The sequence below is a fragment of the Sinocyclocheilus grahami genome, unplaced genomic scaffold, assembly GCF_001515645.1.
Source record: "Sinocyclocheilus grahami isolate Dianchi unplaced genomic scaffold, SAMN03320097.WGS_v1.1 scaffold153.1, whole genome shotgun sequence".
NCBI classification, from domain to species: Eukaryota; Metazoa; Chordata; class Actinopteri; order Cypriniformes; family Cyprinidae; genus Sinocyclocheilus; species Sinocyclocheilus grahami.
Genome location: NW_015505332.1, coordinates 1,885,606 through 1,900,276, shown reverse-complemented (window position 1 = coordinate 1,900,276; position 14,671 = coordinate 1,885,606). Strand labels below are relative to the sequence as shown.

At 37.8% G+C, this 14,671-nt stretch overlaps 1 protein-coding gene across 1 annotated transcript in view; it reads left to right on the top strand.

Moving 5' to 3' along the window:
* The window catches only part of LOC107592455 (high affinity nerve growth factor receptor-like), a 38,316-nt gene that overhangs the window by 18,480 nt on the left and 5,165 nt on the right, over positions 1-14,671 (top strand). The window contains exons 12-16 of the mRNA XM_016281972.1: positions 1,083-1,247; positions 1,331-1,461; positions 2,582-2,754; positions 12,749-12,989; positions 13,376-13,534. Of these exons, the coding sequence (XP_016137458.1) occupies positions 1,083-1,247; positions 1,331-1,461; positions 2,582-2,754; positions 12,749-12,989; positions 13,376-13,534 (869 nt within the window). The remainder of the gene's footprint in view (positions 1-1,082; positions 1,248-1,330; positions 1,462-2,581; positions 2,755-12,748; positions 12,990-13,375; positions 13,535-14,671) is intronic.

Below are 14,671 nucleotides of genomic sequence, written 5' to 3'. Positions count from 1 at the left end.
CAACAGCACTTTAATATGCAAATTAGATACAGTGTATAGATAACATTGTGCTTAATGGGAAAACCAGTTTATGGAATTTTCACACACATATTTCATAAAGCAAAATGGTATATCAAATCATTTTGTTATATATTTTATAACATAGTTGAGAACCATCCTTAAACAAAGTTAGCTATAAAAAAATCCTGAAACCTAAAAATTGATTGGTGATTTAAAAAAAATTCCCATTGTTTTTGCCTTTTCATGTCTATTCTTGTCATTTTATTTTTTTAGAAAAACTGAGTCCTGGTGTCCTCTACAGAGGACATAGCATAACATATAAATAAAATATAATTTTTCAAAAATGTTATTTTACCATTTTTTTCTTATGCTCTAAACAATGTAATGACATGAAAAAATACTAAATTCACAAAGCTTTTTATTTCAGGTTCTCAGGAGGATATATATACATATATATACACAGTATATATAATTACTCATCCAAGTTTGGAATGATGACAGAATTTTCATTTTTGGGTGAACTATCCCTTTAAGGCAACATTAATTTGATCATTTTGCAAACATTTATGGAACGTTACTTATGAATGTTCTCTAGACATTCTGAAAAAAATAGACAATTTTTTATAGACAAACCTCTAACTAAAATGTGTTAAAATAAGCATTCTGAAAACATTTTAAATACCACTTAACTTTGAATGAACGTGCTATAAGCATTACTTTAAGTACGTTTGAGAGAACCAAAATATTCCCTGATAGCTGGGTAGCAACTGCATAGCAATGCCCTGCCAACACTATATTTTGCAAAGACAAGCAACAAATCTATTATTTGATCACCTAGATCAAACAGTTGTGAAAAGGTTAAATGTGACTGGCTAAGACTATACAAGGAAATAAGAGAGCCTGTAATGTCTACTATGCTGTCAAACTATACACAGGAAGTTGTGTAGAGCACTTCAGATGACTCAATGATTGCCAATAAGTTGATTAACTTAACATTGGCTCAGGATATAGATATGAAGAAAGGAAAAAAATATGCCAAACCGGAGCTGCTTGGGAGCCACTTCCTGTCTGTGTATCTACAGGTTCATCTGTTCTAGGCACCGAGGATGATTTGGCCGTATCTCTTCGCTTCATGAACTTTGGTGCAAGTCCTCTGTCTTCAGATGATGGCACGCTGGATTCTGGCTTGTCCAGTTTTGTTGAGAACCCGCAGTACTTCTGTGGCATCATCAAAGATAAAGACATGTGTGAGTGTCTCACAATGACAAGTTTTCAGCATGCTGATTCAATTTGTACCAAATCAAAGTGATTATTTCTTTGTATTTTGCAGGTGTTCAGCACATTAAAAGAAAAGACATTGTTTTGAAGTGGGAACTGGGCGAAGGAGCTTTTGGCAAGGTTTACCTGGCAGAATGTGCCAACCTCTGTCCTGATACTGACAAGATGCTGGTTGCTATCAAGGTATGATCATGCTTTATGTTATCAGGGCTTAACATTCTTGTAGTTCAGCAAAATGTAATATTTTTGAAAGCAATGTCTTTTTATGTGCCAGAAAAATATTCTTGATTTTATTGAAATGTTACTTTTTTCTTTACATTAAAAATGTTTTATTTAGCAACAACAGCTAGAAATTTAACAGAAAATACTGTATATACAGTAACTCTATATGCAAAACCACACATCTCTTTGAGATTGATGGCATACAATGCAAAACATTACTGATCCCTCCAAGTCTATCACAAGTCAATTTCACAATTCTAGCAAATTTACATTCATGCTAGCCAGCTAGACAACTAGCTAAAAAAACCCAACTAAAATTACTAAAACGGAAATATACATTAAAGCTAAAGAGATATAAAAAAAACTACTAAAAAGGACAAATGAGCGACTGAGCCTGGTTTCTCCCAAGGTTTTTTCTCCATTCTGTCACCGATGGAGTTTTGGTTCCTTGCCGCTGTCGCCTCTGGCTTGCTTAGTTGGGGACACTTCATTTCCAGCGATATCGTTGACTTGATTGCAAATGATTGCAAAGATACTATTTAAACTGAATTCAATGATGAACTGTCTTTAACTGAAAAATGAGTGTTTACTATTGTCATTTTGCATTATCGACACACTATTTTCCAATGTAATGCTGTTCAGTTGCTTTGACACAATCTGTATTGTTAAAAGCGCTATATAAATAAAGGTGACTTGACTTGACAAATGCACATAACAAAATTACTAAAATGTAAACAAATTAAAATAACTGAAAATATATCAATAAAATTCTAAATATCAATAAATACTATAATAGTATATAAATAATAGTACGAAAAAACACTGTTGCAAGGCATTAAACCAGAGCTGAGCGCCATTTAGAACTGAACTGATATTCAAATTGAAATGGATTTAAAATTTAAGTAGAAAACCGAACTGCAGTTTGAATTTGAATGGCAGGAAGTAGCATCAAAATGAATTTAAATTACAGCTGCCATTTTCAACAAAAAAGGAACATTTATTTCCATTACCTTGTTGAATTTCTTGAAAAGTGTCTAATTGGTCATATGCTCATTATAATAATGTCTGATTGTCTGTGTAGACTTTGAAAGTCGCCAACGAGTCCACGCGGCAGGACTTCCAGCGCGAGGCTGAGCTTCTCACGGTGCTGCAGCATGAACACATAGTGCGGTTCTACGGCGTGTGTACAGACGGAGAACCTCTGGCCATGGTGTTTGAGTACATGCGACACGGAGACCTCAACCGCTTTCTAAGGTCAGTCTAATAACCACCAGCCACTCACAGCGAATTAACTAATACGCCAGCAATGTGGTGTAGCGGTCGGAAACTGAAGAGCTTCCTTGGAGCTTCAATCTATACATGCCATTCTAAAACAACCTGGGAAACACCAAAACAAATTTGCAAGGTTTTAATTTTTTTTACTTTATTTTAGAACAGACCCTCAAGTGTTACTAGTTTATAATCTGCATTTTGTTTTGGGCTTACACTCTTAAAAATCAAGTTTTTTTTATTGGAATCTATGGTTCCATGCGAACTTTTAAAGGGGTCATAGGATGCTACATGCACTTTTACAAGTTACACAACCACCCTATAATGATAAAAATCCACCCAGTGTTTTTTTTTTTTTTATTTGGTTAAATGTTTTCCCCTTTCTCAAATCAAGCCGATCTCAGATGCCTGTCTGTGTGATGTCACAAAAACAGGCCCCTCCCACAATAGTTTGATTGGCAGTAGCGTTTCAGCACAGACTGGACTGGCGTCTTACCTTAGACCCGCGCTGAGTGAGCTGTCATCAGTCCACCATTGTTTCACCGCCGGAGCAGATGTAGACAAGAATGACTCCTAAGCGATTGAGGTGTTCTGTTGTTGGATGTAATAATGAACATAGCAGTCGTCATTTATTCCCGACATCTGAGCTGCTGAAGACGCAGTGGATTACATTGTTTCTGAAGGGAATGCGCCCCCGATCTACATAAATGTGTCTATGTTCGCGCAAATCATTCCAGCCTCATCTACAGAAGAAGTGAGTATAATGTTTTGTAATGAATCTTTGCAAATCGCCTTTCCTAATAATGTGCTAATTAGCAAGTTTCACAATGAATGCAGCTAAAGTAAACAGTCTCTCTGAGCAGCTCGGAAGAGAGGGGCAGGGTCAGTAGAGCTCATTAACATTTAAAGGAAAATGCTACAAAAACGGCTTGATCTGAAAAGAGCTGTTTTTGACGGTAAAAAAGGTGTTTTTTACACTACCATTGAGAAATTAAACTATGTTACAGACTTTTCATTAAGACCCTAAAGAATCATACCAACTTGTGGAAAATGGGCATCCTATGACCCTTTAACATCCACACTCTTGAAAATACAGCTTTAATAAGGGGGGTCGGGGGAGGTTTTGTGCAGCAATGCCTTTGAAAAACCATTTTGGGTTCACCAAAGAACCTTTCAGTGAACAGTTACTAAAATAAAAAAATGTCTTAGTGTAAAGAACATTTTAATGATCTAAAGAATCTTTTTCCACTATAAAGAATATTTTGTGCAATGGAAAGGTTCCATGGATGTTAAAAGTTATTAATGGAACCATAGATGCCAATAAAGAACCTTTACTTTTTAAGTGTATAAACTTTCCATTGCACAAAAGGTTCTTTATAGAGGAAAAAGGGGGTTTTAGATCATTAAAATGTTCTTAAAACCAAACCGTTAACTGAAATGTTTTTTTGGTAACCCAAAATAGTTCCTCTATGGCATCACTGTGAAAAAAAACACCCTTTTGGAACCTTTTTTTAAGAGTGTACATGAAACGTTTAATCTAATTCATGGTTTTTCATTTACCATATTTCCATCTACAACCACATTCACATCTAAAACTCTAAGCCTAACTAAGTAGAGGAGCTCTGGAGCCCAAATGCAGATCCAGCTTTGTGATGCTCAGTCTTAATTAAGATGTAAAGTTCACTGAAGTATGAGGTGGCTGATGGGGGACTGACTGACCATATGTCCAGCACAGCTGAGTCTCAGTGCGTAAAGATCCAGTCTGTTTGCCAGGTGGTTGCTGGGGCCAGATTGCGAATGGGGACATGTGAATGTTTGAGGGGGAGACGAAATCGCATTTTCACGTGTATGGATGTGACTCCAGTCTCAGTTGCAGCTGCCCCATCCTGCCACCTGCCTGCTAAACTAATAGGGATCACATACTAAACCTCAGAAGGCAAGCGAGTGGCAGAGATTTTACATGCATTCATTAGGATGAATGGAGAGAGTGGTTTGCACATTGAGGCCTGACACGCAAGGCAATGGTGACCATTGGTGCTTGTGCTGTCATTAAGCAGATGCTTTCATGTCCAAAGTAACTTACAGTACTGATTTCAATCTGGAGGTGTTTGCAAGTATAACAGTATAATTCATTTAGCTTACCATTACCAACGCAGATGCTGGGATCTAAAAAAAAGTTGTTCAGAATGGAATGCTTTTTTAAAAAAGTAGCATATGAAACAGCATGCAGTAAATAAAGATAAAAAGTAACATGCTGCATTGTTGTCACATTGCTAGTGAGTGGCATCCAGTTATCACCTCAGAAATTTGCGCTTTTAATATTCAGCTTTATGTAAAAATGCCTTCATTTTAAGCAGTTCGACCAAATAATGTGCCAAGATCACAGCTGGTGTCACTTCCAGTTCAGTTGTTACAGTGGAAATAGAGTGCTACAGGAATGAATCCTAAAACCTGCAAATAAGTAAGCATTCTTTCCAGTTCCATTGTCCTGAAGTCAGTAGGTTTTTTGAATGGGTTTTTGGTTACATACCTAAAACAAGGTCTGTGGTTAACACAAGCTCAATATATTTTCATGTTTTATTCTATGACATAAAATACATCAGTAATACCCCATTTACAATTTTTTACTTGATTTAAAAAGTGTGGTTGCAAATAAGTGACTAAATGGGACTTACAGAAGTTGTTTGGGACATTAAATATCACCATGCCAAATCTACTCACTTGTTGCTTTTACATTCTTCTTGCATTTATACTTGCATTCTTGCAAACTCTTCTAACTGGTAGTAGATTTTAAGTACAGATGGAAAGAGTTGTCAAAGCTTAGCAGTGTTGAAATTGATGTTGTGCAGCTGTGGTGTAGGAATAGTGTCACGGAAACACCTGCCTCACCAGCCGAATCAGCCTCCTACACCCGCTCACAATCACCTGATTACTGATCACGGACACCTGCACCCATTTACCACACCACACCACAATGCTCACTCACCTCATTCACTCATTGACTGGTCTCAAGGTTGCAAGCTATTCTGTCCTGGTTCCTCATCTTCCAGTCTGCCTGTTCCCCTCGGAATCCTCAGTTCTCGGCCAAAGGATCGGAGTGCCGACCCAGATAAGACTGTGTTTTGCTTTCCTTACTGCTTAAGTTTAACTCTTTTTGGTTGGAAGCCTCTCTTAAGTTCCTGTAATTAAACTCTCTGCTTAACGTTATCCTGCCTGTCTGCCTCACGTTATCCTGCCTGTCTGCCTCTTTGTCCCGGTTGTGACCAATAGCCTACTTCTGGTGATCGAATTTAGGCTTCAAAAGTTGTATTAATTTGTGAAGGTCATCTTGATAAACGTGTAAGAATCGGAGACTTTTGTTGGTCACAGAGTTTACTTTCTGCCAATGGAAAAATCCTATTGGGCTTTTTACTGAGAGAATCAAGGTTCTGCTAACTTTCGGGTTGGCCTGAAAAAAAATCATCCCTTCAGCACTCTATTGAGGATGAAGTAGACTGCATTGCATTGTGGGATACAGCATTCCAAACAAAACTCTTAAAAAAATAATGGTTCTTTATTGGCATCAATGGTTCCATGATGATCGTTTAACATTCATGGAAACTTTACATTGCACAAAAGGTTCTTTATAGTGGAAAAAGGCAGATGTATGAGCTGAAACTTGCAAAAGAAAATGGTCTGCTAGATCCTAACATGGCTGCGGTTGGATTGAATGCCAAGTTTCTAAAGTTTTATTCAAAGTTCACAAATATAGCCATCCATGTGGCTTTTTTGCTCCTTGGGGAAACTAATGCTATTTCAAGTCCAGTCACATCAAATAGGCCTGTGAGATGAATGTCATGTTGCAGTCAATGACATTTAATATATGTGTGTGTGCAGGGCCGTAGCCTAGGGCGCCACCAGCTGAAGGGGTGCCAATGAGTGCACGTACTGGCACTTTTAGCAGGGTCGTGATAGAGTGGCACGGTCACCCTGAAATATGACTGCCGCCCCCACTGGATCCCCCAACATTATTGGGCTCGAGTACTGTCAATCTGACGATGCCAGTATGCCACTAGATCAGAGTGCTGTCAATTGTTGCATGCAAAGTTTGCATTTGGAGCGCTCAACGCCACTAGATCAGTGGGCTCTGTCAGTGATTTGGCAAGGTAACACTTTTTTTTTTTATTTTTATTTTTATTTTTTTTATTTTATTTTTTTTTGCCATGCAATAAAGCTAAGTTCAAAGGCCAGTTTAAAATATTGGCACGGTAAATAAACTGCACAAAATCAGTATTTTAAGGCAGTATTTGTGGCACATTTGTCCAAAAGGTGTTTTTTTTTTTTTTTTTTTTTTAATTTTTTTTTTTTTTTGCGCCAATGCATTGTTAAAGGATCAGCGTGTCATGTAATATTCCCATAAACTTTAACATCCAATTAAATAATATTTGTATAGTAAAATTCGCTAATTCATGAGATCAATACATCCTTTAGACCGCTTTGAGTTAAATGCATCCTTACGGAGGTGTCGAAATGCTGAATCGATTCATTCACTTTCAACAGCGCTTAATGGGAGCAGCGTCATAGAGGGCAGAGCATCACGTTATTTAAAGGGGACGTTAGCAAATGATTCGGTAGCTGCATTGGTTACTTTTATGCCACTGATAAAGCTTTTATATGTAGTTTGGGGTAACAAAGGGGTTTTATAGGTTTGACTGAAATAATAATGCAATAACTGACACTTTAAATCAATGTTTCAAGAAACAACAAAAAACAGAGACAAAGTAGCCATTGATATCTAAACATGTAGTAGTATAGTATCAAAATGTAGTAATTTAATTTGTGTGAATTGTGTAAATTATGTGCAATGTCTTAGCCACTAGGGATTGTTACATAGGACTATACATGCATAGTGGCAACTCAATGATATTACAGATACTAAATTGTGCAAAATGTTTATCTTCACAGTCAGGTAAATTATGTGCAATGTCTTAGCCACTAGGGATTGTTACATAGGACTATACATGCATAGTGGCAACTCAATGATATTACAGATACTAAATTGTGCAAAATGTTTATCTTCACAGTCAGTTTACAAATAATGCATTCAGATTTGTGGATCTCAATGCACTGAATCTCCACAAATTAGTGTTGTTACTATGACAACCAATTTGAATGACAAGCAACTGGTGTCTGAAAATAATTTATTTATATATATATATATATATATATATATAAAAAATGTGGGCTGTTATTTTTGGGTTAAAATACATGTTTTTAAAATAGGCCTATATATTATAAATAAAATATAGCCTATAATATACACTACCATTTATAAAAATTAAAAAAAAGGTCAGTAAGATTTGTTAATGGATTCATTAAAACAAGGTTGCGTTTGTTTAAAAAAAATACAGTAAAAACAGTAAATCTACCATTTGAAATAAAATGCTTTCAATTTGAATATATTTTAAAATGTGTTTTCCTCTCATGCTAAGCTTCACTACTCCAGCTTTCAGTATCACATGATCTTTCAGAAATCATGCTGATTGTTGCTTAAGAAACATTTCTTCTTCTTCTTATTATTATTATTATAGCTGGCACACACTGACAAAAAAAAGCAAGTTTTGAAATTTAATTGACTATTGCAAATATATACAGCACTAAAATAGTAACTATTTTGAAAATGAGGAGCATATGTATCCCATCTTTCTACATCCCCCAGTTCCAGAAAACGTGAAACGCCATAAAATCAAGAATGTCGTTTGTTCTTTTTAACCTTTATTTAATTGACTGAAGTACAAAGAAAAAAAAAATTCCAATGTTTTCACCGACCACCTTAATTTTAAACAAATTGAGCCATGATCCAGCTTTGCTTGCAAAGACTGAGAAGCTCCTTTTATACCCAAACATGATACCTTCACATATTACCAATTCACCTGCTTGCTGTGAACTGTTTCAAAACAGTTTATTTGGTTATTCTATAACACTTTTACTTTTATTTTGCCTCTGTCCCAGCTTTTTTGGAGCGTGTTGCAGACTTCAAAATAAAAATGTGTTTATATTTACAAAATACATTTAAGTTGGTCAGTGAAAACTTTGGAAATCTTTTCTTTTCACTTTTGTCAATTAAATAAAAGTTAAATAGAATTAACAAATCACAGATTGTCATTTTACAAAACATCCCAACTTTTCTAGAATTAGGGTTGTACTTCGTTTTCTTTAAAGTATTTGTAAGCAAACTTTGAAATATTCTCACAATTTATGAAATATAGTTGTCACTGTGCACTACTGCGAGGAGCATAGAGACGAAAGAGCGAGGAGTTACATAGGACTATACATGCATAGTGGCAACTCAATGATATTACAGATACTAAATTGTGCAAAATGTTTATCTTCACAGTCAGTTTACAAATAATGCATTCAGATTTGTGGATCTCAATGCACTGAATCTCCACAAATTAGTGTTGTTACTATGACAACCAATTTGAATGACAAGCAACTGGTGTCTGAAAATAATTTATTTATATATATATATATATATATATATATAAAAAATGTGGGCTGTTATTTTTGGGTTAAAATACATGTTTTTAAAATAGGCCTATATATTATAAATAAAATATAGCCTATAATATACACTACCATTAAAAAAAAAGGTCAGTAAGATTTGTTAATGGATTCATTAAAACAAGGTTGCGTTTGTTTAAAAAAAATACAGTAAAAACAGTAAATCTACCATTTGAAATAAAATGCTTTCAATTTGAATATATTTTAAAATGTGTTTTCCTCTCATGCTAAGCTTCACTACTTCAGTTTTCAGTGCCACATGATCTTTCAGAAATCACGCTGATTGTTCCTTAAGGAACATTTCTTATTATTATTATTATAGCTGGCACACACTGACAAAAAAAAGCAAGTTTTGAAATTTAATTGACTATTGCAAATATATACAGCACTAAAATAGTAACTATTTTGAAAATGAGGAGCATATGTATCCCATCTTTCTACATCCCCCAGTTCCAGAAAACGTGAAACGCCATAAAATCAAGAATGTCGTTTGTTCTTTTTAACCTTTATTTAATTGACTGAAGTACAAAGAAAAAAAAAATTCCAATGTTTTCACCGACCACCTTAATTTTAAACAAATTGAGCCATGATCCAGCTTTGCTTGCAAAGACTGAGAAGCTCCTTTTATACCCAAACATGATACCTTCACATATTACCAATTCACCTGCTTGCTGTGAACTGTTTCAAAACAGTTTATTTGGTTATTCTATAACACTTTTACTTTTATTTTGCCTCTGTCCCAGCTTTTTTGGAGCGTGTTGCAGACTTCAAAATAAAAATGTGTTTATATTTACAAAATACATTTAAGTTGGTCAGTGAAAACTTTGGAAATCTTTTCTTTTCACTTTTGTCAATTAAATAAAAGTTAAATAGAATTAACAAATCACAGATTGTCATTTTACAAAACATCCCAACTTTTCTAGAATTAGGGTTGTACTTCGTTTTCTTTAAAGTATTTGTAAGCAAACTTTGAAATATTCTCACAATTTATGAAATATAGTTGTCACTGTGCACTACTGCGAGGAGCATAGAGACGAAAGAGCGAGGAGACGAGTAGTGGAATTCAAACATATAGATATTAATCACATCCAGGGAGCAAGGAAAACACATGCAGCAAGGGTAGACATATAATTCCGGACAAGGGAGAACAGAACGGGCTAGGACTCAAACAGGGCAGAGAACAAGGGGCAGACAGGTGAGGAGGCTAACAACAAGGAACGCCTGGAACAAATATAACTAAATGGGGACAAGAACCGGAAGGACCAAATAAGGGCAAGGAAGGCACAAGGGGAGCACAACACACACAAAACAAGGAACAGAGTCTGACATTACTCCCCCATCCCGGAAGGTGCGTCCTCGCGCCTCACAACATCCAATGAGTTGTGGGGTGGGCACTCTGGAGGCCCCTCAGGATAGACACGGGAAAGCAGGCCTCCAGGGCGGTACCCGTTCGGTGCACCATGGCGGAGCAGGCAGCTCAGGGCCTTGGCCTCACCACTCGACCCAGCCACTACGGACGGACCCATACTACCCCTCCTCCCCAAAAAAATCCTTGGGGAGAATATCGTCTTTAGAGGCCCTCCGTAGGCCTAACCCTGGGCTCGACATGAGAACTGGAGCCCTCTCTGGGCTAAACTCGGGGACTGGAGCCCTCTCTGGGCTAAACTCGGGGACTGGAGCCCTCTCTGGGCTAAACTCGGGGACTGGAGCCCTCTCTGGGATTGACTCGGGAACAGTGGCTCTCCCTGGGATTGACTCGGGGACTGGAGCCCTCCTTGGGCTCGACATGGGAACTGGAGCCCTCTCTGGGCTAATCTCGGGGACAGGAGCCCTCCCTGGGCTAGACTCGGGGACAGGAGCCCTCCCTGCCGCCTTCTCCTCCTCAGATTCCCCTTTTGGTTCAGGGTGAAAGGCGTGGTCAGCAGGCTTGAGTGAGCTGCGGCCAGCGGTCTTGACTGAAGAATGGCCGGTGGGCTTGACTTCGGAACAGCCGGCGGGCTGGAGAGAGCCTCGGCCGGCGGGCTTGACTGAGGAACGGCTGGCGGAGGGGTTCCGGATCGGGATCAGAGGCTCTCCAGACACCGGATGACCGCCTCCTTCCAGTCGAGGTTGGTGGTGTCTGGGAGTTCTGTTTCCCTGATGCCCTCGCATAGGTGAGCGGGTCGTGACTCGCCTGAGCCACGGCGATGAAAAAAGCTTGTTCCTCCATGTTATCGGGGAGAAACGAACAGGAAAACAAAACACTTTTCAAAATCGGGAAAAGAAACGAGGACAAGCGGCGCCGCTTACTGTATCGGTCCGGAATTCTGTCACAGTGCACTACTGTGAGGAGCACGGAGACGAAGGATTGAGGAGAGGAATTCAAACATATAGATTTGAATCACATCCAGGGAACAAGGAAAACACATGTAGCAAGGGTAGACATATAATTCCGGACAAGGGAGAACAGAACGGGCTAGGTCTCAAATAGGGCAGAGAACGAGGGGCAGACAGATGAGGATAACTAATAACAAGGAGCACCTGGAACAAATAGAAATAAATGGGGACAGGAACCGGAAGGACCAAATAAGGGCAAGGAAGGCATAAGGGGAGCAAAACGCACACAAAACAAGGAACAGAGTCTGACAGTAGTAAAGTAGGGTTCACATTTCTTCCATTTGCATGTGTAAATGTGGTATTTACCCACCAAAATAACCATGTCAGAAAAAAAGGGAATTCAATATATTCTCAAAAAACTGTATTTTCTAAAACTAAGGGATAAATATTATTATTTTTCACTGAAAGCTAATTGAAAACATCCAAATATATCACCGCAGTGAAAAGGGTGTTCAAGAGTTCCAGGAATGGAGGAACAAACTAAAATCTCTTCTGTACAAATGTCACTGTGGATATGTTCTAAACAGGAATTTTTATTTAGTCTTTTTAAATTTCGGGCAACAAGGTATATCAGCATCTCATCAACAACACTGAAGCTGTAGCAATGAAAATCACCAACATGCTTAAAAACTCTGTAAATTAATGTTATTACACTTATTTTAAAATAATTTACTGTAAAAAAAGTACTTCACTGTCTTTTCAATGCATCCTTGAATTAAAGTAATTTCTTAAATTGTAATGATCCCAAACATTTGAATTACTGTAAATATAATAACAGTCCTCATTATAAACACAAAATAATAATAATCAATTTTAATATTCAGTGAGGACAATTAGACTGTTATTTGATTCGGGGAGGGGGGCGCTGGTCCAAAAAAGGTTGAGAACCACTGGCATCATTGCAAAACCTTTCTGAACCCTTTTTAAAGAGTATAACATGCTTTGAATGTATACTAAATATCTAGTACAATGTAGTGTCCATTCTGAACACAGCCAAAATGTCTTTTTTCAGGGTAATGTTTATATAATGTGTATTATAATGTGTGTGGTTTTTGTACAGGGCTCACGGTCCAGATGCTCGTATCCTGGATGAGATAAAGGTTCCTCCGCTGGGTCAGTTGACTCTTCCTCAGATGCTCCACATCGCAGCTCAGATCGCCTCGGGCATGGTGTACCTTGCTTCCCTTCATTTCGTCCACAGAGACCTGGCCACCAGGAACTGTTTGGTCGGAGAGGGGCTGGTGGTGAAGATCGGGGATTTTGGGATGTCGAGAGACATTTACAGCACTGATTACTACAGGGTAAAACGCATTGCAATTTTAGTATCGTCCCATATGTTCCTCCTGAAATTAAGAAAAAATATACTGTAAATAACAAAAGTGGCAGATCATTTGGTCTGCATTCATATTGAGATCTGACTTATCTGATCACAATTAGGACCACCTTGAAAATGAAATGTCACATCTCAAGGGGCTATCCTTTCAAAAAATTCAAATTTTAGACACTTTAGAAACTGGAGACTTCTCCACTTCTTGCTAAGGTCTGGGAGAAACATTTGAAACATTTAAAGAGGTCTCATTTGTGATTCTTCCTTTTTGTTTTTATTTTTTTTATTTTTTAATATATTTATATGTACCCACAGCAGAGATGTTTAGTTGTAATATTCTGTTTCCTTTCACATCCTCAGGTCGGTGGGAGGACGATGCTGCCCATTCGCTGGATGCCGCCAGAAAGCATCATGTACAGGAAGTTCACCACGGAGAGTGACATCTGGAGCTTTGGAGTGGTTCTTTGGGAAATCTTCACCTACGGCAAACAACCCTGGTATCAGCTATCCAACAGTGAGGTAATTACCACATTTAATATTTCAAAGTATGTGTCGCTGCAATCATACCTATTTATATTTCAAACTCATTCACTGTCAGTTTTTAAAACAATACAACCACAAAACAGCTTTTAAAGGAACAGTTCACCTAAAAAAAAGGAAAGTTCTGTCATTTACTCACTCTCAAGGCATGCAGGAAAAAATAGTAGGCTAAATCATGCGCACGATTTACTATTTCGTTCCCTCGATTTATAAATTGTGCGCACAATTTACTAATTAGTTCCCTCGATTTGCTAAAGCGTGCACACGATTTATAAATCGAGAGAACGAATTAGTAAATTGTGCGCACGACTTGGCAAATCGAGGGAACGAAATAGTAATCGTGTGCACGTTTTAGTACATTGAGGGAACGAATTAGTAAATCGAGCATACGATTTATTTATTTTTTCTTGCATGTCATGTGCGGGGCTCCGTACATCCTTGTATATGAACAAAAAAAAACAAAAAACAATTGTTGTTGATTGATCCCATTAAAGGGGTCATATGATGCGATTTCAAGTTTTCCTTTCTCTTTGGAGTGTTACAAGCTGATTGTGCATAGATAAGATCCCTGAAGTTGCAAAGGCTAAAGTCTCAAAACCAAAGAAATATTCTTTATCAAAGTTAAGACTCTGCCACACCCCCCTAAAACGGCTTGTTCTAACACGCCCCCACATATCTACCTCACTATGTGGAAATATTAGCATAATGCCGCCCAAATGTGCACGCAAAGAAAGAAGGCGTGGTTTCAGTAACCGCAGTTAGTGTTGAAGCAGCATGTCAGGGAGACGCTGTGTGTTTCAGTGCGAAAGCAAAAGCACTTTATTTGGCCTTCCGAAAGTAGATGCATTTAGGAATCTTTAAGATTACTTACAACAGAACAGCAATGCATTTTATGGACAACCGTTTCGTGAACCTAGGAGAGGAGGTAATTCTGACTTTATGACAATCGGCGCTTCTGAATCAGCTACTGTTTTGTTATTAGTTTAAGTATTTGCTATTGACTGTTCAAATGCGGAGTTTTGAGCATCGTGTGTGTGTGAGAGAGAGAGAGAGACGGACAGAGTCACAACCGTCTTAACCGTGGCTTGTGTACTGCAAACACATACCAGCTTCATC